The sequence below is a fragment of the Amborella trichopoda genome, chromosome 9 (assembly GCF_054954075.1).
Source record: "Amborella trichopoda isolate Santa Cruz 75 chromosome 9, AtrichopodaSantaCruz75HAP2 v2.0, whole genome shotgun sequence".
In the NCBI taxonomy this organism is placed as follows: domain Eukaryota; kingdom Viridiplantae; phylum Streptophyta; class Magnoliopsida; order Amborellales; family Amborellaceae; genus Amborella; species Amborella trichopoda.
In genome coordinates, this window is record NC_142344.1 from 389,169 (window position 1) to 412,603 (window position 23,435).

The following is a 23,435-nucleotide window of genomic DNA, read 5'->3' on the forward strand; positions in this document are numbered from 1 at the left end:
TGCATCTTGATGTTGCGATGATGAATTTGATGATATTTGGGCATCAAAACAACCTTTTATAGTAAAAGTTTTGAGGTAGGTTATAATAGAGCCAAGAAACTTTCCCCTAAAAACAATACCTTTCCCCTAAAAACAATACCTTTGTGCTTTGTAAAACTTTTGAATTTTACGTAGAAGGAGAGGAAAAAAGGAGACCTAAAAGTATAAGGTTGACACCTTATACAAACTTCAACCTAACAAGAAAGTAGGTTAATTTACGAATTACGACAGAAACAAGTTTACGATGCGAGTTGGGACCCGTGGGATATATAATTATACCATTTACCGCACTTGAACATCGCACGGCACGCCCAGCTATTTCCATGGTCTTCGCTTTATTACCTCAATGGCAATTGCGCTCTCTCTCTTTCCAAGTTGTCACTCCTCCCCCACCCCCGCTTTCCCTCTTTCATCAATGTTATTCCCTCCCTCTTTCTCGCATTTTATACAGCCGACAGCTATTAGTAGCAGGGCAGGGTTTAGGGTTTAGGATTCGATTGTTTTTCATCAGACGTAAAATGGCGTCCCTTTATTCCTCTGGCCATGAAGGTGTTGATTCCATGGCGGAGACATACACCGAATACCAGGGTAACGTTCCTTTCTCACCTTTGATGTCATCCCGTTAATTCATGGCTGTTACTCCTCTTGCATTTGTTCTTCTGGTTATAACCATGCGTGCCTAGTGCATCCTTTCTTGAGTATTGTCGTGGGCTTCCATATACTGAAATTTACGTTGATTGGGCGGGTCCAGTGTGATGTGATTATCAACCTCCAGAGAACTGAGTGCTCACTATCCATCATTTTGCTCTTTCTTAACACCATGAACACTCTGCACTTCTAGAGCATGGAAAAATTGTGACAATTATTACCTGCCTTCATTTGTTGATACTTAGACAAATATGCATTTGTATAGTTTTAATGGAAGCATTGGGGTCTTCACAGCGGAGGCATTAGGGAATTGTGCAGATCGCCCCCTGGTTATCGAGTTCACAATCAGAAAGGAAATTTTCTAGCAAAATTTTAATCCATTGTTAGAAGATGGCCTTGGACCTTAGCTGATGCAAGGTATCCTAACTCGGCCGATTCCTGTAGAGGGCCATAAAGCCCTTGAATTAGAAAAAACTCACAAAAAAAATATTAAAAGTAAAGTAAAACTAAAAGCAACCTCAAGTCCAAATGTGCTTAAAATTTTTTAGCAAACATGGATTTTAAAATATTGTTTTGTCTTTTGTAGTTTGGGACAATTAACAATAAAAATAAAAATAGGGATTATGGCAAAAAAGTCACTCACCAATCTATGCCAAAAACGTCAAAATCACCAACAAAATGTTATATAATATACCCATTTTTTTACAACTTTTTTTATTTTTTTATTTTTTATATTTTTTCAGGTACCCCTAGTGTCCATAATGCTGCTTTAATCTATTGGCTCTACTATCCAGTCAATTTTAAAATTCTGTTGTGTATGTATGGAAATTATTATGATTAACTCTGATAGTTGCAAATAGTTTTAGTCATACAAAACTTAGCTGCATTTTGTTTACATTTCTGATATTTGAATCCTGCATTTCTTATTCAGATTCTTTTTGCACTTTGAATTGCTTGTTGATTATTCTTATTTTTTTTATAAAACAATTAACATATCAGAAACAGAGTCATGGATCACTGGAAAACGTCCTAAATAGTGGATTAGAATGAGAAGACATTGTGGTACAACTGTACAAGGCTCTTTGTTTCATTCATGTGCCTTATGATTAAAATCTGATTCTTTAAACCATCCTACTGAGAAAAGGAATCTTTGGTATTGTGGCAATGATTTATATAAAACCATTTTAACCCTTTCTCTTTCATGTTTCAGTTAAACACCCCTGTTCATGCTCTTGCTAGTGTCAGAAAAATCTGTTATAAATTTAATTTAATTTTTGAGCAGAAATTATATCTTTGAGTGATTCTCCTGGAAAGATGAAGGCATCATTGGCCGCTCTTTCAGCTAATGCTTATTCTCAAGGTCTCACTGGGTATGTTTGTCCTAATCATTTGGTTTAATTAAATTCTGGTTATGCCTTATCTCAGAGTTTGGGGAGTCACCTTCTGCTCTTCATATGGAGTTCATTCTGATTTATTTAGGAGTTGCGTAAGTTGCAATTTTTGTACTTGTTTTTGTTACCTAGTTAGCCAATGGTACTTGCAAACTTCTGGGAAACTGTGCAACGGGAGATATTTGTTTTTCCTTTATTCTTATGGCCATGATTTAAAAACATGAAGCTCAATTCGAACTACATTTTGTCACACCATTTTCACCGAAAGAATTGAAGTCCAAATAATAATACACACATGTGGAATACATGCATGGACAAATTCAGTATAACATTATAAATTATTAATAATAAGCAGTAAAATAGAGTTTTTGCTGCCCACTGAGCTCTCTTTCAAACACACTTGGCTGAAGCCAATGGGCAGCAGACTCTCTAGCCGAAGAAGGGGTCTCTTGCCCAAACTTTATAATTATTACGCAGCAACATTCTCCACTGAATTTTCTGATTTTCTTTTTCTGTTTCGGCATTGAACGCATGTTGGTGCGTATATATGTAACTGGTCAATTTCATATGAAAAAAAAAAAGCAGTAAATATTATGTTATATATGGCATTGTCCAATAAGGCTATAACTTAATAGACATGCTCACACGCTTGAATGCACATAGTGAAGATGTATTACCGTGCTACTCAAATTATTGGGAAATCTTATAACTTGCTCCTTTTTTTTCTTTGAAAAGATGCAAATATTCCTGTGTGCGAAAAATCAAGTAATGGAATGACATGACAATTAGATTTGACTAGTCAAGGAGTTGTACTTTGACTAGTAATGGAATTTCGTTGTTATCTTTTATTTCAAGTCCCTTATATGAATCATTCTCAATTCATTTTAATTTACTATACCATGAAATGACAAGACAATTAGATTTGACTAGTCAATGAGTTGTACTTTTATTTGCATGCTTAAAATTAACCACCTTGACTCTTATTGTGAGAAATTGGAATATTCATAAGATTATTTATGTATTGAGTTTTCCTTTTTAATTTCTAATTGCTTGTTCTTTATAGAATTACAGCTCTCGATGGACTTCACAGGCTTAAATTGTCTTTGGAATCGAAGGTGAAATCTCCACCTGGAATACCTATTTCAGAGTCTCCTTTATGTGTTTCCTTTCATTACCGGTACCTGGGATTCCTCTCTGTTCTTTTCTTTTGAGAGTATTACTCATGCTTCTATCTTTGCTTCCATTTGGTGTGACACAGTGCTGTTTTAGTGCCATGCGTGTTGCTTGCAGATGCATGTTCTGCACTTCCTATATCCTTTGTGCTTTTTTTGCTACCTGGGATTTCTCTGCTATTGCTGTAGATAGAAAGGAGGGAAGGAAATAGGGTTTGAATTAGGTGTTCTTCACTTCCTATATCCTTTGTGCTTCTTTTGCTGCATGGGAACTCTCTGCTATTGCTGTAGATAGAAAGGAGGGAGGGAAATAGGGTTTGAATTAGGTTATGAGTAGGGGACCACTGCTATAATTATAGAAAGAAGAGAGAGGTGGAGACCACCACCCTCTCCCTAGACAAGCGTAGGGGTTCAGATTCATCTACCACTCTTTACTTTTCCTCACTACTTCCTCTCTGTTGTAACAGAGATCGGAGAGATATGCTTTCTTTATTTTCTGTATGTAATATATATATATATATGGAAGATATTACAAAACACCTATAGGTGAAAATGAACAGTGATTTCGCCTACCTTAATAACCGTTCAAAGTTCATCGCACGATCACCATTGTCCAGTAGTGTTTAATTTTTCATTTTTTTTCTACAAATCGGAATGACCTGAAATTTGGAGTATGTGTTCATCAAAAATAGGTCAACCTATGAAAAATATCAAAAAAAATATTTTACATGAAAAAATTGATCAAAATACCCCTAAAAAATTACAGGGTATTTTGGTCATTTTTTTTTTCTCGAATTATTTCTTTCATATTTTTATTAGGTGTGCCTCACTAAGATGTACACACGCTCCAAATTTCACGTCATTCCGATTTGTAAAAAAAAAAATTGAAAAATGAAACACTACCGGACAATCGTGGCCGTACTATGAACTTTGGACGGTGATGAGGGTAGGCGAAATCACTGTTCATTTTCGCCTATAGGAGTTGGGAAGACTTTTCCTATATATATATATATATATCACTAAGATGTACACACGCTCCAAATTTAGGTCATTCCGATTTGTAGAAAAAAAATGAAAAATGAAACACTACCAGACAATTGTGGCCGTGCGATGAACTTTGGAAGGTGATGAGGGTAGGCGAAATCACTGTTCATTTTCGCATATAGGAAAAGTCTTTCCAACGACTATAGGCGAGTCGAAACGACTCGGTCGACTTTTTGAACTCTGTTAAAATAGCTATTAGTATTAATTTGTGTTGCATGCTAAAATAGTTCTCTAACTCAATTATGAGCATCTTATCTTTCAATGATGTTATATCTTTGGATAAAGATGCAATTATTAGTTTTAGTAAAAAGTTTCTTAAATGTGCTTCCTAACTACTCATGCTACCCTAACAATTATAGGAAGGAGATATTTTAGAAAGAGAAATATGCTTAAATAACAGAAATATTCTTAAATAAGCAAAACTATAGGAATGAGATTTTAGAGAGGAACATAAATTATAGGAAGGAAATTGTAGAGAGAGATTCAAATATCTTTCTTAAAGATCTTAAGTCCCTATATCCTGGGAATCCATCTACCCTACCAAAATTCTTCTCTTTAAAGGTTATGTAACTTATATCCTCTCCATGCATAGAATTAGCTTTATTCATTCGACACATGTCCATCTCTTAACTCTAGCTTAACAATGCAGTATAGATATAACAAATAGAATAAGACCAAATCTATTCTCATGTTCTTCCTCTTCTGCCGTTGTTGCCCCTACCGGTTTTACTTTTGGCATTGTGTTTTGTTTTGACTTTAGGATTCAAGATTTTTACAAATAACATTAGAAAAAAGAACGATTCCAGAAAATTTTGCCACATTTTCTGAATGAAAGAGAGTTACTAACATTACATATTGATGTTGCAGCCATTCAATGTACAGCAGTTTTCCTGGTTCTATAGGTTTGTCTTTTTCATGTGTCGAGTAAGTGGCCAGAGGAGCATGCGTGAGTATTTAGAAGCAGATTGCTTCTCTTATTTTATTGTGTACTTCTTCCATCTTGTCATTCTTCTAGTTGTAGAAATTTGGCACACTACTTGACTGGTTTGTGCAGCATGGCTATTTTTTTCTTGAAATTGATGTAATGCTTTGTGATTTAGTAATGTTGTCCATTTCTGTGTTGTTGTCATTTTGTTACAGTCGTGAGCACTGCTGTTGAGGCCTGGAGATTGGTCTTGGCAGGAAAATTTCAACTGCTTGATCAGTGGTGTAGCTTTATAAAGGTATGCTCTATTCTAAGATCTTTGAATTATAATCATGGATTTTAGTAATGTATTCTTTCCGCATTTCACGTTAGTAGGTTAAAGAAATTATTTGGTTACAAATTATAAAAGAAGGATAGGTTAGCTTGTTTGTGTTTTTTGGTAAACTTCAAGGTTTCGGACCCTTGACCTCCCCAACCCAAATTGATATGTCTACCAATGGGCTGAAGCCTAAGAGACAAAATAGGCAAAGGTTAGCTTGTTTGGGATTTTTGAGACAAACTTCAAGAGTTTGAGCTCTTGACCTCCCTCAACCAAATTAATATATCTACCACTGAGATGCTACCATTTCTATGCTTATAATTGTTAGCATCTCATGAGAAAATGGATCTTTTTCGGTTGTAAGATTCAAGTATTTTAGTGTATTGGAGCAAAGTTTTAAATTGCTAGTATCTTTTTGAAATCTGGGTTACAGTATTTTAGCATAAAATCAACTTAGAATCACTATATGTTCACTTTTTATGTTTATTTATTTATTTATTTTTGTTGCTGTTGTTGACAAAATCCCGTTGACTGCTAATTTGGAAGATATAGCAAACAGGGGTTGGTATCTTTTTCTCCTTTCTTTTTTTCTTTTATAGCTAAAAGACGATGGGGAAAGACTACTTATTATATTAGCTTGTCACACCTAAAGAAATTTCTAGATGAAATTGAGCACCTTGTCCCCTGACGTGACCTTGAGTCAGATGTGAGTGGCTAGGCAATCTTCTATCCATGCTCAAGCAATCTCCTCTGAGGCAAGGGCCTTTAATAGATTGCCCCGAAAATTGGCATTTTATTCTGGGGTTTTGTTGGTTTTCACCATTTTGGTCATTTTCAAAGGGGTGGGAAAAGTTTGGGTTTTTAGATAACCACGTCCTACCTCCCTGCCCCAGCAATTTGTTTGCCACTTGTAAAGAAACTTTGTTTGTTTGTCGGAGTTACAGTTTCATGATTGCTGTTTCTCTCATTGTATTGAATCTTGTTAGTTTTATTTGAAATTGGTTGAATCATGGTGGTTGCCTTTTAGATGGTTTTCTTGTATAGCGCACTAAATACATAATAGTTTTACAAATAGAGGTAATATATTACGTATTAAGTAGATATTACATACAGCATATTTATACATGCAGCATTAAACATTATACTTCGACAGTGCTTCTCTTGTTATCTTATTTTGTTCTGATTTAGGATTATTTGATAATAATTGGATCACATGATTCCTAGACTGGAACTACATTTTCTTCTCTTTTTCTTTTGGCAACTGGGAATGTAAACTGCAAAAGAATGCCTACTCAAAAGAAGCAACTTGTGTCTAAGCAAGTTACATGAATTGAACTGATATAAAGGGCCTCTTTTTTTGAACTCATAATTGTGTGACATGCTATTGATATAAGTTACTTCTTTCTTTGTAGGAACATCATCGCTATAATATTTCTGAAGATACTTGGGAGCAAGTTTTAAATTTCAGCATAGTTGTGAATGGGGATCTCAGTAATTATGATTCAGAAGGTACAGGTGAATTACTCTTATGATTTCATTGTCGAGGAGTTGAATTTGAGGGTGGGTAGAGAAGTGGTCTTGATGGGAATAATGTCCCAGGATCCTAACCCCTTTTCCATATCTGTATTTCCTTTTTCAATGGTTGCAGCACTTGCGCAACATGCATGTGCATTCTAGTGATCATCAATAAATGTTAATTGGCAAAAGGTACTTAGTTTTCTGATTCAAAAGAGAAAAAAATACTGCAGTTTTCCTCTTAATTGTTTGTTGGATCTGCGAAGTTGTGAGAAATTCATAGGCAGGATCCCAAGATTGATGCTTTGATGTATAGACCAACTGTTAATGAAGGATTAGTATGGAGTCGCTAAAGTTTTCATTTTCTGTTCTCTGTTCTCTTTATCAATATGAAATGTACATGGCTTAGAGACCTTATAAATTCAACTGTCTTTTAGGTTCTTGGCCTGTCCTAATCGATGAATTCGTCGACCATATTACGAGGTATGATAACTCCGATTTCCTCGATGGTTCAAATGTTATATATTTCTGGTTTCAAAATGTCCTGCTTTAATAAATCTGTGCATTCACTATTTACTTTGTCAGAAAACTGTGTTCATTCCTCATTTTCATGAATAAGGTCTCTGCAGTCCATTGACTTCATTATCTACTATAAATAAGTTTAAGCCAGTAGCTGCTTTTGGGGCTGATGATACAAGGTTATCATGTCTTGACTCCTGCGCATCAAAAAACTGATACTCTGCTACCTTGAGCATCGGTGTGAAAATATTCAGGTTGGAATATATCATGGAGCAGTGGATGCCTTCTCAAGGTCCTCAGCCACGTGCCTCATACACGAGGCTAGATTACTGTGAGCATTCATGATGTATGTCGTGTGGTACACAAGCCATCTATCTTGTATTTTAGGTGTTGAAATTGCTACGCGCCACATATCTTTAAAATGAATACCAAGTTGATGCATGATGACTTCAACCGCTAATTGAGGTATCTTGTTTCCTTCAGTTGAATTATATAGTCTCATTTTATCGACTGCTCTCTGTGGATTATTGAGAAGATGTTCTGGGTATCTTCAAGTAGGAGCCAGTCCCTTGAGATGCTTCTGAATTCAATTCAATTAGTATGTTTGGTCTAGGAGCAAAGAGGACCATGGAGGACAAGCTGGTGAGGTGCTGGGCCCTGTTGAAGCGTTACTCTGTTAAATGTTTATTGTCTTTGCGCCATAAATTGTTCATGTCAAGATTTCTCGAGGATTTTAGGGCATCTAAGTTGTTAGTCTTCCCAGGCCATGCAGTTTGGGGCAATAGATTTTCCATGACATTAGTTGATATTGCGCAAATGGGGCCAGAGTGCATTATCTTTGCTGTGGGCTTTTCCCATGATCAGGAAGTCTTCAGATCCCCTTTGAGGTTCTCTGTCCCCTCTGCAAGTAGTCTTCGATTCATCCACAGTGGTGAATTCTGAAACAATATCTTCTTTCTTATCTGTGCACATTATCAAAATCTATCCATGAAAAGAACGAAATGTGACAGCTGCTCTTTGGGAAATCAAGGACCAGCCGGGGTTGGAGGCCTTTTCAGAGCCCAGTTCGGCTCCATCTATCTCCAAATCCATAGGATTTTCTGATAGTACTACAGCTGAGGCCAGTGCTTTCCTCGAGTGTCTAAGGGCATATAGGCCTGAGTGGGACAACCAAATAGCTATTGACGGAGACTTCAAAACTATTATCTCATGGGCTTTGGGCTCTGCCACTTGCCCTTGGTGGCTGGCCACATTTTTGATAAGATCTTCAACATCATAAGCCAGGTTCTTGTTTCCTGGACCCACATTTGGTGAGAAGCTAATTCCCTGGCTGACACCTTGGTGAAAGAGGGAGCAGCATCGTCTTCTGGGAGTGGGTCTCACTGACTTTTTTGTACACAATGGTCTTCTGGATCTTTGCCACAACAAGAATGTATACAGTTTGTTTTCTATCTAACTCACCATCTTGGTGACATATGGCCCTGTTAAGGGGTTATTTTTTGTATACCTATTCCTATCTGTTAATACAAGTCAACATTTCTCAAAAGTACGAAATGTATGTTAGATAAGTAGAAGTATCAGATCATCTGAAATCAACATTACCATGGGCACGAAGTTGAATAGGAGATGATGAAGAAAAGAGAAGTGAATAATCCAGACTCGTATGTATGACAATCATATGCAGGCAGCATGATTTCAACACAAATTGGTTTACACTATGTTAATGCAAGTATATCAGGACATGCTAGAGAAGCATACAAAAGGTCCAAGCTGTCTTTGATAAAGATTGAGATCCTCAACTAAATCTTCAATACCCTTACAATATCTAGCATTTAACTCTATGGGGATATCACTTATTTCAAGGCATGAGTAGTCATTTCTCATTCCAATGTATGATAACGACTCTGTAAAATATTAAATGTCCACCTGTCCATCACCATGACGTCTTTCTAAGTATGTTGCATGGAGTAGACCTTAGGGGGGCGATGGGCCACACGGCCCGGCCCTGCCAGGCCCTAAAAATTAGGGCCTGGGCCATAAAATGTAGCCCGAGGACTGGGCCAGGCTGGGCCACAACAGGGCTGGGGTGGCCCTGATTTTTCTTTAGTTTTTTATTCTACATTTTCTTTGAGTGTATTAGGGCCGGGCTGGGTCTTGGCCATGGCCTCTTTGGCCCCATCATGGCCAGGCTAGGCTAGGGCCAAGGCTGGCCCAGCCCAGGCCCGGCATGTTGCCAGCATTAATACATCTATCCATGGATGCATGCATGGTTTTATGTATGTATCCACGTGTTTGTAGACGTGTATTGATGTATAATATTATCCTCTTTCTTCAAAAAGGAATAAAAGCTGTACTATCCTCCCAGGTTCTTTTCCCTTCATGTGTTTTTTTGCCTATTGGCAACTGAAATCCGTAGGCATAGTCATTGGCTCCTGATTCTGGTTACTTTATCCGCATGACTGCAGGAACGCAGCAGCGATCAGTTCACATGTTGTTTCCTCTGATCCAGGAAGTGCTAATCCTCACATGGAAAATTCTACAATCTACAGTAAGTTCATTGGAGTGTTAAGGGAGGTTCCTCCTTTTTTATGGATTGGTAGATCCTCTAAGGATTATTGTACATAATTAGTTTGTTGTAATTTAATTGATTGATATAGGAGAGACTATCCCTGTTACATGCAAAAAGAGAGGGTTATCTCTAGAAGAAGAAGATGGCCAAGTGGAATCTGTGAATTGCATAGCTCAGAGACTAGCCAATATGCCAAGCCCTTTGTACTCCAAACGCATTCGCTCCAGTTACTACATGCTGGAATCTGGTGAATCCATGGACATGATTTGATTTTCCATGGCTACTGTGGAGGTTCAATTAGTTTATTTAATTTTGAAGATTATCTTCAATTCATAAGATTTTCTTTTATCATAAGTAGAAGATGCTTGTATTCTTGTGCAATAAACATCTCTCGAAATTTGTCGGCATGGAAGGCAGGCCCTGGAACAGAATAATGCATGATGTAAACTTTTACGCAAATGTTTATTTGTTTCTTTAACTTTTGCAAATGATAAGTAAGTGACATAATGCAAATTGTTGAAGCAATGATGTATTGTTATGACCTTGTCAGAGCATGGATGTGCCCATGTATCATTTGATATGTAGGACGGTGTTGCTCAGATTGGCAAGCATGGCATTTCCTAACATGCTGCATAGAAAGCTCATTCTTCTGATAGTTTTCCTAAATGCTCGAGTTTCTTCGAGGTGCACTGAGTGGGCCCCACTAGGCAGCTGTGAAGTCCCTGACTTCTTCAGAAAACACCAATTCTATTGAGAGGTGTTCATATCATTAGAACAAAAAACTGCCGTGAATTCTTTTTTTCTTTTTTCTTTTCAAGATCTTATAGCTTTGATGAATGCTATAGTTAGAAGGAGGCGTCACTAAGGTGGTTTCCAAGGCAGCCATGGAGTCCATTGACTTCTTCAAGAATGCCAATTCTCTTGGGAGGTGTTCATATTAGTCAAACGAAAAACTACAGGCTTTTTTTTTTTCAAGATCTTATAGCTTTGATGAATGCTATCGTTGGAAGGAGATATTGGTACGATGGTTCTTCAATTTATTTTGTATTCTTCTTCAATTTTTTTGTTCTTTGTTTTGTGTACAAAAATTTGTGTTTTTCAAGATCAAACATGCCCATGTGAGTGGTCTGTTGAAAGTGGACACACCCATTGGGGATAATGTATGCCTTAATGAAATAAATCTGTTTGGAGATTGTCCTGTAGACTGGTTAACTTCGCACCCTTCATGCACAAAAAGTTCACTTCAGCGCATATTGATTGTTTGGTCGTCACGTTCTTAGTGACATTGATATGCCGTTGAGAGATGAACTATTTAGCATCTTACATATATTGTTTGATTTAATTTTAAAATACTCATCAACGAGACACATGATCGTGAGTTGGAATAGTTGCAAGTGTGTAAAATGTTAAACAATATTTCTCTCATAGGTGTTTTGATAGAGTTTCCATTGTTCAATTCCTTTTTTTGGGATAAAATTGACTTGTATTAAGTAAGAGTATACTTTTACAATTTGCAGAACACTATGATTGTGTAAAAGATTTACAAAACATCGGCCTCAAAAAAGTAGCCCAGTAAGGAGAAAACTCAGGTGACTTGAAGAATGGCTATATGCATGGTTAATGATGAGGCTCGCATTGAGGGCATCTTGTTTCACTAGGCCGTTTGCAATGTTGTTGGCCTAGTGCTATGTGTGGTTGAATAGATATATTGAGTCAGTGATTGAGACAATCTCCTCAAAAATATGATTTGACATGGATGTCCCAGTCCTCCTTTGTCAATTCTTTCTAATAACACGTTTTTTTAGTTTTTATTTTGAACGCAATCAATTTTCATGCAGGGGCATGTTCATATCTATTGTATTACTATAATTCTAATAAAAGAAGAAGAAGAAGAGCAATAAGAAACAGCAAACAGTTGATCGTTCTGGCTTTTTCGAGCATATAGGGGCACTCAATCGTCTGGATCTTTGTTTTCTAGCCCTGCAATCACTTAGTGTTTGACATCTGTGATTGCTACCCTTGTGTTTCATGTGAGAACTGAACATACTTAGGACATGGGAAGTAAATATAAAAAAGAGTGAAAAAGAAAGAAAGAAAGAAAGAAGGAAAAGAGAGATACATTAAATGGTTTTTGGTTTTAGGTTTTAGAGGTAGGAATAGCGGTCATATTATGGAATTATGAGGGGCTTAAATGAGAAACCAGAATGGTTGAGGACTCTGCTTGGAAATAAGGTCATGGTGCTGTGTTTATTTTTCCCATATAGGTTTAAATTGAAAAGGGACTTGCTGCTTTAAGTCTCAGACGGAGTACCACGTCTATGAGTTTCTGCAGAAGAAAAGTACTTGGTATGCATTGCAATTGCTTCAAGGTACTCTTAAGGTGTTCATTTTCAACCCTTAACTCTCTCCATTTGTTCTTGCATTTTCACTTGAATGAATTCCAAAGCATCTCTAGTGCATGAATTATCACAAGATTCGGCTTCTCACCAGTCCCATTACTTGATAGATCCATCTTACAGCTGAAATGATGAAAACCATTTTTCAAATGGTCAATGTCCTTTTCAAATGGTCCTCCCTTCTCTGAGAGCATGAACATCATGCTAGTAATGACCTGGCAACTGTGTAAATTACTCCAAGACAAAAATGCCATGGTGGTCTGGAAGTTAAGGTACAATGAAAACTTATTTACAAGATATTTTGGTGCCTTGCAATGTGATAGAGATCCAGTGGCTTTAAATGTTATCAGTGCCAATCTCTGCCGCCCCGCCCCTTCATGGAATAATTAAACAATCCCAATTGCTCTCCCATTGTCTTTGGAATGCAGAGAAGTTGAGGTGGAGATCGATTTGCTTCCAATTGTTACAATGTGGATACACATTCTCAAGTTCCAATAGTGAGCATGTTTTTTCAGCACTAAGCATATGCGAGATGCCTTTCATTCTTTTTTTTTCTTTTCATTTTTTTGTCCCCTCTTTGAGTTAATTTAAGCAAGCATTGCCACTTCCAAAAAGATGAGGAAGGAGCACAAGGACAGCAACGGCACTGACCACCCTGAAATACCCAATTTAATGTTACCCTGGCCAGGGAAAGGGCCCTGCTTCCATTTTATTTGAGTGTTTAATGATCTCTGAAAAGGATTTTCAAGAAAAACACCATTCTTTCCTTCATCCAGGGACTCGCTGGTCATGGACTCTCTCTCTCAATTATTTCTATTATGTTTACAACTGGAAACATTATTGCTACTGCTACTCCTGTCATTATAATGCTCCCAAACCCATGATCTCTACTAGCTCTAACGTTCAAGAAGAGAAAAAAACCAGGACATGACGACTTGAAACTATATGGTGAGGCTCTGCTGCCTCTGGCCTCACCTGACCACTTCTTTAAAAGGGTGGTCAATTCAACCAGAAAGGGATCATCATCTTTGTGTTTCAGGTCCAATACTATGTGGGCTATTACCATTTGAGAGTTGAGCTCGTAAGTTATATTTGAGGCCAGTACGACAATTCCGGTGTCGTGGTTTCGCTGACTCCTATGAGGAAGGCTCTGGTCTTAGTTTTTGGGTTAAAGCAGGATTTGTGCAAAATGTGCAGCAAAAAAGTTTTTGGGCAAAAGCATTGGGCTTTAACTTTTGAAAAAACTGTACCTTACACCAATGAAGTAAATTGTGCAGCATCCACCCATCTGTTCCAGTAATGGACAGTGAATCTGTCCTCAGGAACTATAGTCAATGCCCACCTTTCATAATCAGAAAAACAACAGCAACACGTTCATGGGGTATCATCATATACCCTACATCATTGGTGCATGATGTACCTTCTTCCCGAGTTATAAGGAGTCCATCTCCACTACTGAAACTTGTATCTTTGAAAGATGGTGGCTGAGAAAGAGAAATGGATGCCAAATCATCATCAGGTTCACAGTATGCTTTATAATTTTTCCGAGCAATGGTCAATTTATATAAGAGATGGTGGACTCGAGGTGGGTGAATTGGATGGGATTCACTTTGGGTAGATCGTAACATAATGAGAGGCAGTCCCATCGTCAATTTCATCACTATGATGATATCGCATATGAGGCCGAGGCTGAGAACTAATGATCATGTGACAAGTGTGCCACAAATCCACAATTGATCAATCCTTGGAATGTCCAGTCTCCCGCTTTTAAGTTCCATTGAGCTCTAAGATTTGAACTAATATTAGCGAAAAATCAAATAGTAGTTGGGGTGTGTCTTTTTTATATTTAATGATTAGAGGTGATTATGACTCTTTTGTACCAAAGGTCTCCTTCCAAATAATCAAATCACCATTCCCGTTTGTTGCGAGGAGCACAAGCAACTCGAACGTAAGCTGGCCATACACAGTATGTGATTGTATTTTTTGGAACGTGGATTCTTAAGTGTACTTCCATCACTCTATATCTATGTTATTAATAGGAGCATACAGTGAATTGCAACATTGTATTTATTTATTTATAGGAGAATGCAGTCAATTTTGGCTCCAAGTAGATCACTAATGATGCTGAGGATTGGATCTTTATTAGATTAATGGTTTCGCAATCATCCCAAATCCGCAACTCATGATCCATCCCTTGAATTGGCATATATCACTAGAGTGACTGTCACCATTTTAACCACCTTCTCAGACTAGATAATTCTAGGCATAAAGCTACTATTTTTATTTCAAGGGAATATGTTTTTAGCGATCATACAATAATAAGTATATATGGACTTCAAACTTTTGTATAGAAAAGGTCACAGATACCCTAAGCTGGTGCAATGTAAAATCAGATGGTATATTTGAGACAACTTTTCTATCTTTTATTGTGGTTAATAGTGCACAACCACCTCCTCAATTTCGCATATGAAAACTAGAGGTGATTGTGACTTTTTATATCAAAGATAAACATACACCTTCTGTGATTTCCGTATTAACTTAGGACCATCGTTATGGTCATCACCATCCATTAATAGGTTGGAGGGTCTTAATGGGATTGGTCACACTTAAAAAAAACATGTTACTCGAAACTGCAAGTCTCCTTCCATGTTTCTCCAAATTTTGACACAGTAGAATTTCATGAGCATGCAAGCATGACATATTTTTTATTGTTTTGGGTAATTTAGTGGAGAAGACAAACCCTACCCTTTTTTAAAGTAAATTAGGAGATAGCTTTTTTTTTTAAAGTGTTTTATAGTGGTGTTAGAGATGGAAATGAAAACCTTATGAGCACCTAAGCATGGTATCTTTTTTATTGTTTTGGGTAATTTAGTAGGGAAGACAAACCCTACACGTTTTTTAAGTAGATTAGGAGTTAGCTCTTTTTAATGTGTTTTAGGGTGGTGTTAGAGATGGGAATGAAAACCACATTGCGGTGATTAGGGTGTGAGGGTGCTACCACCACAACCCTAACCCCTTTCCCACATAAGCATGGCATCATATTAGGTATACAACATATTTAGGTACACTTCTATAGGCATAATACACACTCATGAGCACGTGTACTATGCTCCATCGGGAGTATATATTTACTCCCTTGGGCAAAACACTAGCTTAAGAGGTTTTTTTTTTTTTTTTGAAGTTTTGTGATCGATCTAATTAATTATAAGGGAAATTATCGCAAATATACCTTAATTTAAGATTAATTGAAAAAAACCCTCAAAACTTTCGTTTATCTCGTTTACACAATTTTTCTTCATTTGTGGCTTTTTTTGGACCAAAATGACGACTACCGTAATACATATCATTTTATACGGTATTTAAAATACCGTAGTAACTTCAAATAATATTATGGTACTTTAAGTACCGTAAAACTCTGGCCATACCGTGAAGCCAATTACGGTATTTAAGTACTGTAAAAACTAAAACCCATTATACGACATTTTAAGAACCGTAAAAACTAACCCATCTTATACGGCACTTAAAATGCTGTAAGTCTTTTTCTCATCCTGTTTATATTTATCTCTTTCATCTCTAATTTTCTCTTCTTTCTTCTAATTCTCTTTAATATTTATCTCTTATTTCTCTCTCTACAATCTCATCATCATTTCCTTGGATAGATCATGTCCTCTATTTTGCATATGATTCTCTCTAAGGAAACGATGATGAGATTGTAGAGAGAGAAATAAGAGATAAAAAAGAATTAGAGAGAGAAAGAAGAGATAAGTATTAAAAATAATTAGAGAGAAAAATAATAGATAAACCTAAAAAGAATTAGAGAAGAAAGAGATAAACATAGAAAAGGGTTTACTTTACGGCATTTTAAGTGCCGTATAACATGGGTTAGTATTTACTATACTTAAAATCCCGTATAAGGGTTAGTATAAGTTTACGGTACTTAAAGTACCGTATAAAATGCCCTCAGTATTATGGTATTTTTTAGTACCGTATAAAATTTCCGAAGTATTACGGTACTTAAGTACGGTATAACATGCACGAACTATTACGGCAATACGACTACCGTAAAAGTCATTTTAGTAAAAAAAAACTGAAAATAAAAAAAAATGGTGTAGAAGAGATAAATAAAAGTTTGGGGGCTTTTTTCCATTAAGATTAAATTAATGTATATGGCATCTCCATTGAGTTCCACCGCAGTGTCCTTATTTTTAGACTTTTTTTTTTAAAAAAAAGTGTTGTCTCTTTTTTAAAAACTTTATTCTTCATTGAAGAGTATTTTATTTTAAAAGTAACAAGTATTTTAAAATAAAATATATATATATATATATATTTATTCATTAAATTAGGGTTTTCATATGTAATTGTTATTATAAATAAAAAATATGATTTATTTTAACTAATATGAAATTTTCTAGGGTTTTTCCCTCTCCAACTGGTTTCTCCCTCTCCAAGCCTGTGGACCACTGGTTTCTCCCTTTCAATAATGTGAACTACTGGACGTTTGTCTTTCTTCTTCAACTTTTTTCCCTCTCATTTTCGTTGTGCCTTGTACCATGTATGATCTTTGTTGTTCCATAAATTTTGTCATTAATAGCATTATACTTTGTTTTGTCCTAACAATTGATTTTTACTAGTTTTGAGAGCTTGTGTTTTGAATGAATTCATTAGGACTTTTTTGAAATAGCCATACAATAAGGGCGCAATACTTTGAATTAATAATAATTAGTTAATGCTTTTCACTAGTTTTTTTAAATATTGTTAGGAAGCAACTTTGGATTGGTTTGGTCTACAATAAATCTTAATGAATACAATTCATATTCACAAAGTAACTTTTTTGGACTATTAATTTAATTATCTTTAATTTTTGGATGCTTTACTATTGTTGTATGATATGAATTGTTGTATGTGTAAAAACATATGTAAACATACACAAGTATGTCTATAAACATATGAAAATCTTGAAAATGGACAGTCTAGATAATGTGTTGCAAGATGCACTATTTCTAAGACTCGAAATCTTTTTTCTTTGGACATTTGTACGTCACAATGTCAAGATGATCAATTAGAGGGCTTTTTAACATTAAAACATCCTTTTTCGATACATGTTTGAGGTGCATCTTTAATTATATATTTTAATGTTGCAATCTTATATAAACTTTTCTTTATATTATATTCTAAAGTTTTGTTATTTGTAAAATAATGTTCTCATGAATGCGTCTTTGGGTCCTAATTTTAACACGTGAAATTTGGATTAGATTGAGACACATGTTTGCATATCGAGGCCACATAAACATCCGAGAGGACCACCATGTCATGCATCCATCTATTTTAAATGGACGGGTAAATATCTAGTGCTTGAAAAAAGGAATCGATGGTATGGGATTGGCCATCTTATGTGTCTCAAATCCCAAATTGTCCTTAAAAATATGCACATATTTTGCATTGCATGTACTGTATTCCACAAGGAAACACAACCTATGAATGGTATATGGTCCATAGACCACTGGAGTTGATTTCCAGTTCAAGTGAATGTGCATCATCAAAAACTATGGTTAATCTCCAGGGTCTTTGGTTGTAAACCAACATTGGCCTTGTACCATATAGCATACCCATAATGTCCATTATATGTATTTTGTTGGGATTACATGAAACGAGATTATTTGGAACAAAAAATACCGCAATCGCTCTTAGCCTCAGATATGAAGTTAAGCTGTTTCGTTCTTATGAGAATAGCTCGAGAAAAGTTTTCTCGTCAGATGTGAAATCAAGTTATTGGGGTGTTTCATTCCCACGAGAATAGATTGAGAAAATTTTTTCTGCTTCCGAACTTAGTCAACATCGAGCTCATGCTCCCAAATACTTTGATTTCGTATGTCATAACTAAGATTGATTGCGAGCTTTCTATATAAAGATTAAACAGTTTTACCTTATATTTTTCGTATGACTTTGTATAAAAATTAAACATTCTTATCTTATATGTTTCATATGATTTATGGCTCCACTCCGGGTATGGTCATTGGTCGAGCAGAATGAGGTTAGGATTCGACCCTAAATAATTAGAAAAAAACAATAAGGATAATCATGTGCTTTTTCCCAACTTTCCATTTCTAAAATCACTAAGAAACAAAACGTGGGAAAATGAGCTCCAACCTTCGAAATTTGATTGCTCAAATACAGATCAAGTAGGTCCTCCATATCCACCCACGGGTCCATGCAATGTGTAACTCCTGGCCAGTGCATTTATCATCGGACATTAATACTATAAACTCTAAACTCTAAGGTGGAGGTTGGTGATAGTGATCTGAGCGCAGGACCACCAAGAAAATTAATATGCATACAATATACTAAAAAAAAATTCCACGCAAGAGTAGTAAAATATTATGGATAGGACATCAAATGTGGAGAATATACGGCACGCACATGTTAATGTCCATAAGCCCTTGGATATGAGTGGAATTCGAGGTTGTACCAATCGTTTTGGTTTTATCTTATCTTTGATTTCTCTAATCGCAAAATTATATAAGGAAAATGTTTATATAGAGCCGAGGATCTAAACAATCAAATTAGAGCCACCTCAACAATTTCATTAGAAGGGGTTGTTTTGATCCCCAAATATCCTTAAATTGTTCATCTCGACATCAAGATGTATGGCTATGAGAAAAAAAATAGATTTCACGTTTTGAAAATAGTGCATCTTGTAACGTATTTTTGGACCGTTAATTTTCAAGATTTCTATAGATCTCCTCAATCTACACTATTTTTTAAGCTTTAAATTTTATAATAGGAAAATTACATACATATCCGTTATACTTTACGTTATTACGGTTACACCAAATAGTTTTCGTTATTACCCATCTATCTGTATTTTATCTTTCATAACGCCTTTTTTTTAAAAAAAAACAACTTTGCCCTTTTTCGGATGTTCAACATCCGAAAATAGCTGCAGCTCCAAAAATGATTTTTCTCATTTTCGGATGTTCAACATTCGAATTTTTTAGATTTTCGGATGTTGAACCTTCGGAATTTTTAGCGCCAACATTTCATGTCAACAGGCGGAAACTTATTTATTTTTATTTTTATAAAGTTGGGAAAAACCGATCATTGAAGCATCATAACCCATTTACTGTCCCTTAATACAGTAACCCGTAAAGTTGAAGAAATTGCTTCACTATTTGGAATTGATTGGTACCATTCATACTCTCTCTTTTTACGGTTGATTAATTGAAATTTATTATCTATTATTTTTTAGGATATTTTTTTTTGTTAATAATATTTATTGTGTATTTTTTATTAATAAAATGAATTTATTAAATATTGATGAAGTTATTTGTTTGGTATAATTATTTATTGTTTGTATCGCGTTGAAACATTGTATTCCTTGTTTTGGCTAAATAATTGTTAAACATGTTTGTTTGTACTAAAATTTGTTGTTTATTTTGTGTTTAAGTGAGTATTTGTTGTTTTCTTATGTTTAATGTTTATTACTCACAATTTTGGTACTATACTATTTCAATCTATTATGTAATACTCAAATTTTTGTAGACACTCCATTTTAAATCTGCCAAATTCTGTGGTTTCTTGAACCCTTAGGATCACACTTAACCTAGTAAATCCATTTTTTGGATAAGTACGTGTAGTTATGTGAGTATATCCTCTTCAGCAGATTTTGGCCCTATAAACCTTATTTTCGTGGTCATTTGGAAGGACGGAGAAAGATAAAACCCTAGAAGAGAGGAGATAGAGATAAAAAATCTGAGAGACCAAAACCTTAGGGGAGAGAACAGATAGAGATCAGAAAGAAAAAACGAGAGAGAGAGAGAGAGAGTTACACTAGAGAATACCTAGAAACTGTTTCAGGAACCCAAGCTTCCTAAGAGAAAACCTAAGTCTGGGAAAACCTAAACCTAGGGCACAACCAACTTAGATCTACCTTTAGGGCACAACCACCCTTCTTCAACCAGAGACTTGCTGGTGAACATTCGACTCAGAGAGACAAAAGAGGACCGGTTCTGATACGGGCGAGCCCCCAGAAGGCTCGAGATTCCCAGGCCATCCGACTAGGTTCGGTATCATTTATTTTTTTTATTCTTCTTTTATTGTTTTAATTTCATTTTGATCTTCTTATTTACTTTAAAATCTTATTTTCGTGTCTTGGATCATGCTTGCTCTACCACAGATCTGAGAGTAGATCTGCTCGTTTTCGGGAAGATCTGGCCTCAGATCTGAATTCGATTTGTGTCACTTTCTTTACCACTCTTTTATTGCATTTTTATTTAATTTAAGGTGTCAAAAATCATAGAGATCTTTGCCTGAAGTTTGTCCGATTTTTCATCATAAACAATTTTATGAACCCTAAAGTAGTTAGAAATATCTCAATTTTTGGTAATTTTTTTGCATTGATTTTTTTAGACACAAATTTTGCTATTCATTTAATACAATAGTATTGACGATGGCTACTGAGGGAGTGCAACTGGTATTCGATATCGGGGGTCATTTAAGACGAATACATATGACAGACGTGTTATTTATACAAGAGAAAAATTGAAGGTCACCAAGTATAATGTGAATAGTTCCTTGGATGAACTAAAAAGTCATTTTGCTAATTTAACCAAGTGTGACCCAAGCAAATTAGCTATTATGTACCACAACTCAAGTCTATCTAGTGGGCTTGATTTGATTGATGTTAGTGATGATACTGATGTATCTTTTCTGTTGGGAGGGGAATCTTCGAGAATTGTAGTATATATTGTCGAGCCACAACAAGAATCTGTTGCTGAGGGCCCATCTTCAAGGACTAGATATATCTACAATTTATTTTTTTATCTGTAAATTGTTTTATTTTAATCTTATATGTGCATAAATTGCTGCTTCATCTTACACTATATCTTTTGTCAACAGTCGGTGTAATGTTTTACCTGAGCAATATCAAAACATTGAAGTGGCACCCAACCCTGAGCTCGTACCAGAGCATGATATGGAGGATATTGAACCACTAAAGTGTCCATGTAGAGGACTTGGTAACGAGGTTCAATTGAAAGTTGGGCAATTTTTTGAAAATGTTAATAAATGTCAGCATCATCTAGTTGATTTTGCAATCTACAACAATTTTGTTTTAAAGTTTGACAAAAGTTAATTAGTACAGGTGTGGACAAGTTACAAGGTAGAGGGATGCACATGACAAGTGCGGGGCTTACGAGTTGACAGTACCGCATACTTTAAAGTAAAGTTTATGGTTAAGGAGCACACATGTAGTGGTCTAATGGGGAGGGTCCATTAGCCACTAGCTTGTAGTGATTGGGTGGCAAAAAAGATTAAAGACCATATTTTTTGGCTAACAAAAAATTAAAGCAAAAGACATTGTAAATGATGTTCAACGTGATCATGAGGTCAAGCTTTCCTATATGCAAGCTTGGCGGGGAAAATATGTTGCTAGACAGATGATAGATGGATCGCATGAACAATAATACCATGACCTCCCCCGGTATATTGAGAAGATCAGAAGAACCAACCCGAGAACCGAAGTTCGCATCCACACAAATGAAGGCAGGTTCAAACGACTATTCATTGCTTATCATCCATGCATTATGAGTTTGTTAATGGATGCAGGCCACTAATTGATATTGATAGAACATTCATAAAAAGAAAGTATCAAGGCATTTTATTATGCTCCATCGCGCTAGATGCAAATAATGGGCTCTTCCCATTACTATTTGCAGTGGTTGAGAAGGAGAATTACCAGAGTTGGTATTGGTTCTTAAATATATTGAGTGAGCTATTGAATAGGTACCCTAATCTGCTTGCCTTAACATTATATCTGATCGATAGAAAAGCCTACCAAAAGTAATAAAAAAATGCTTTCCCACATGTTTTCCATCATTTTGCATGCGACATGTGGGAGAGAACTTCAAGAGCTTTATGAAGAGGTCAGCAAATACTGAAGTATTGTTGATGTTGTTTTGGAAGGGTGCCCATAAAGAGACCATTGGTGGGTTTGAAAAAATAATTTTTGATATAAAATGTGCCGACCCAGAAGCATATGATTGGATTAAGAATAATTTCTCCAAATTTTGGGCAGGTGCCTATTTTTCAGGGTCTAGATATAGTCATCTTACCTCAAACATGGCCGAGTCTTTCATTGCTTGGATTTTATCGGCTCAAGAGAAGTCGATCATTACAATGTGTGAAAACATAAAGATACAGTTGATAACCAGATTTGAAGAGAAGAGGGAGTTAGGTAATACTTAGAGCGGCATGCTAGTACTGAATGCCCAAGAATTACTTGAAATGCGAAAGATGAAAGCTTGATTTTTTCACACAGTTATATTCGCCATGGATATGCAGCTTGAGATCCATTATCTTGGGAAGAAGTACGCTATCGATTTAAAGCATTGGACATGCAATTGTAGAAAATGGCAATTCAATGGCATTCCGTTTGCCCATGTCATTGCGGCTATTAACCATATGCATTTGGATCCCGCTGTGTACTGCCTTAAGTATTTTACAGTGGAATACTTTAAAAAGGCATTTAAAACTCCCTTTGCGCCTGTCCCGGATGATATTGAGTTCACAAGTATTTACAATCGGATAGTATTACCATCAAGGACTACACACCTTCCCGGTAGGCCAAAAAAGCAACGAAGAATATCCAAGACAAAACATCTGATCACCAGGCCTTTGAAGTACAAACGATGCGGCGCAGAGGGTCATAATAGGAGGACATGCAGAGAACCGATAGAGTGAATTACTTGATGTTAATATTGTATTCTTCTATCGAATTATGAATTTTGTCATTTCCATTTCATGGCATCGTTACTAAAGTTGGACAATCTGATATCATGGGTGTTAAACTGTTAATAATGGCCGTTCCATTGAATAAGATGACACGGACCACTTTTTTTTTT

The 23,435-nt window shown here is 36.0% G+C and overlaps 1 protein-coding gene and 1 long non-coding RNA gene across 8 annotated transcripts; both read left to right on the forward strand.

Annotated features, from left to right (window-relative positions):
• Positions 1–380: 380 nt before the first annotated feature.
• Positions 381–10,666, forward strand: LOC18438374 (uncharacterized). 7 transcript variants are annotated; one of them, XM_020670006.2, is made up of 9 exons: positions 381–627; positions 1,970–2,057; positions 3,142–3,193; positions 5,162–5,240; positions 5,435–5,517; positions 6,951–7,053; positions 7,491–7,536; positions 10,038–10,120; positions 10,230–10,666. In XM_020670006.2, the coding sequence occupies exons 1-9, from the start codon at positions 558–560 to the stop codon at positions 10,409–10,411; spliced, it is 786 nt and encodes a 261-aa protein (XP_020525665.2). In that variant the 5' UTR covers positions 381–557; the 3' UTR covers positions 10,412–10,666. The 7 variants fall into 7 exon arrangements, with proteins under 7 accessions (XP_020525665.2, XP_006848625.3, XP_020525668.1 ...); XM_006848562.4 differs by having other exon boundaries at positions 6,951–7,047; XM_020670009.2 differs by having other exon boundaries at positions 3,150–3,193.
• A 9,542-nt stretch (positions 10,667–20,208) lies between these two features.
• LOC148780284 (uncharacterized) lies at positions 20,209–23,435 on the forward strand. The gene is made up of 2 exons (XR_016039959.1): positions 20,209–20,595; positions 21,433–23,435. It is a non-coding gene; the product is annotated as an uncharacterized LOC148780284 (long non-coding RNA).

Excerpts from the sequence above, each read along its gene's own strand:
- LOC18438374 (XM_020670006.2), top strand. The coding sequence starts at position 558 with ATGGCGTCCCTTTATTCCTCTGGCCATGAAGGTGTTGATTCCATGGCG. Across the intron at positions 628-1,969 it reads GACATACACCGAATACCAGG|AAATTATATCTTTGAGTGAT; the intron begins GTAACGTTCCTT and ends ATTTTTGAGCAG. Across the intron at positions 3,194-5,161 it reads AATTGTCTTTGGAATCGAAG|CCATTCAATGTACAGCAGTT; the intron begins GTGAAATCTCCA and ends TTGATGTTGCAG.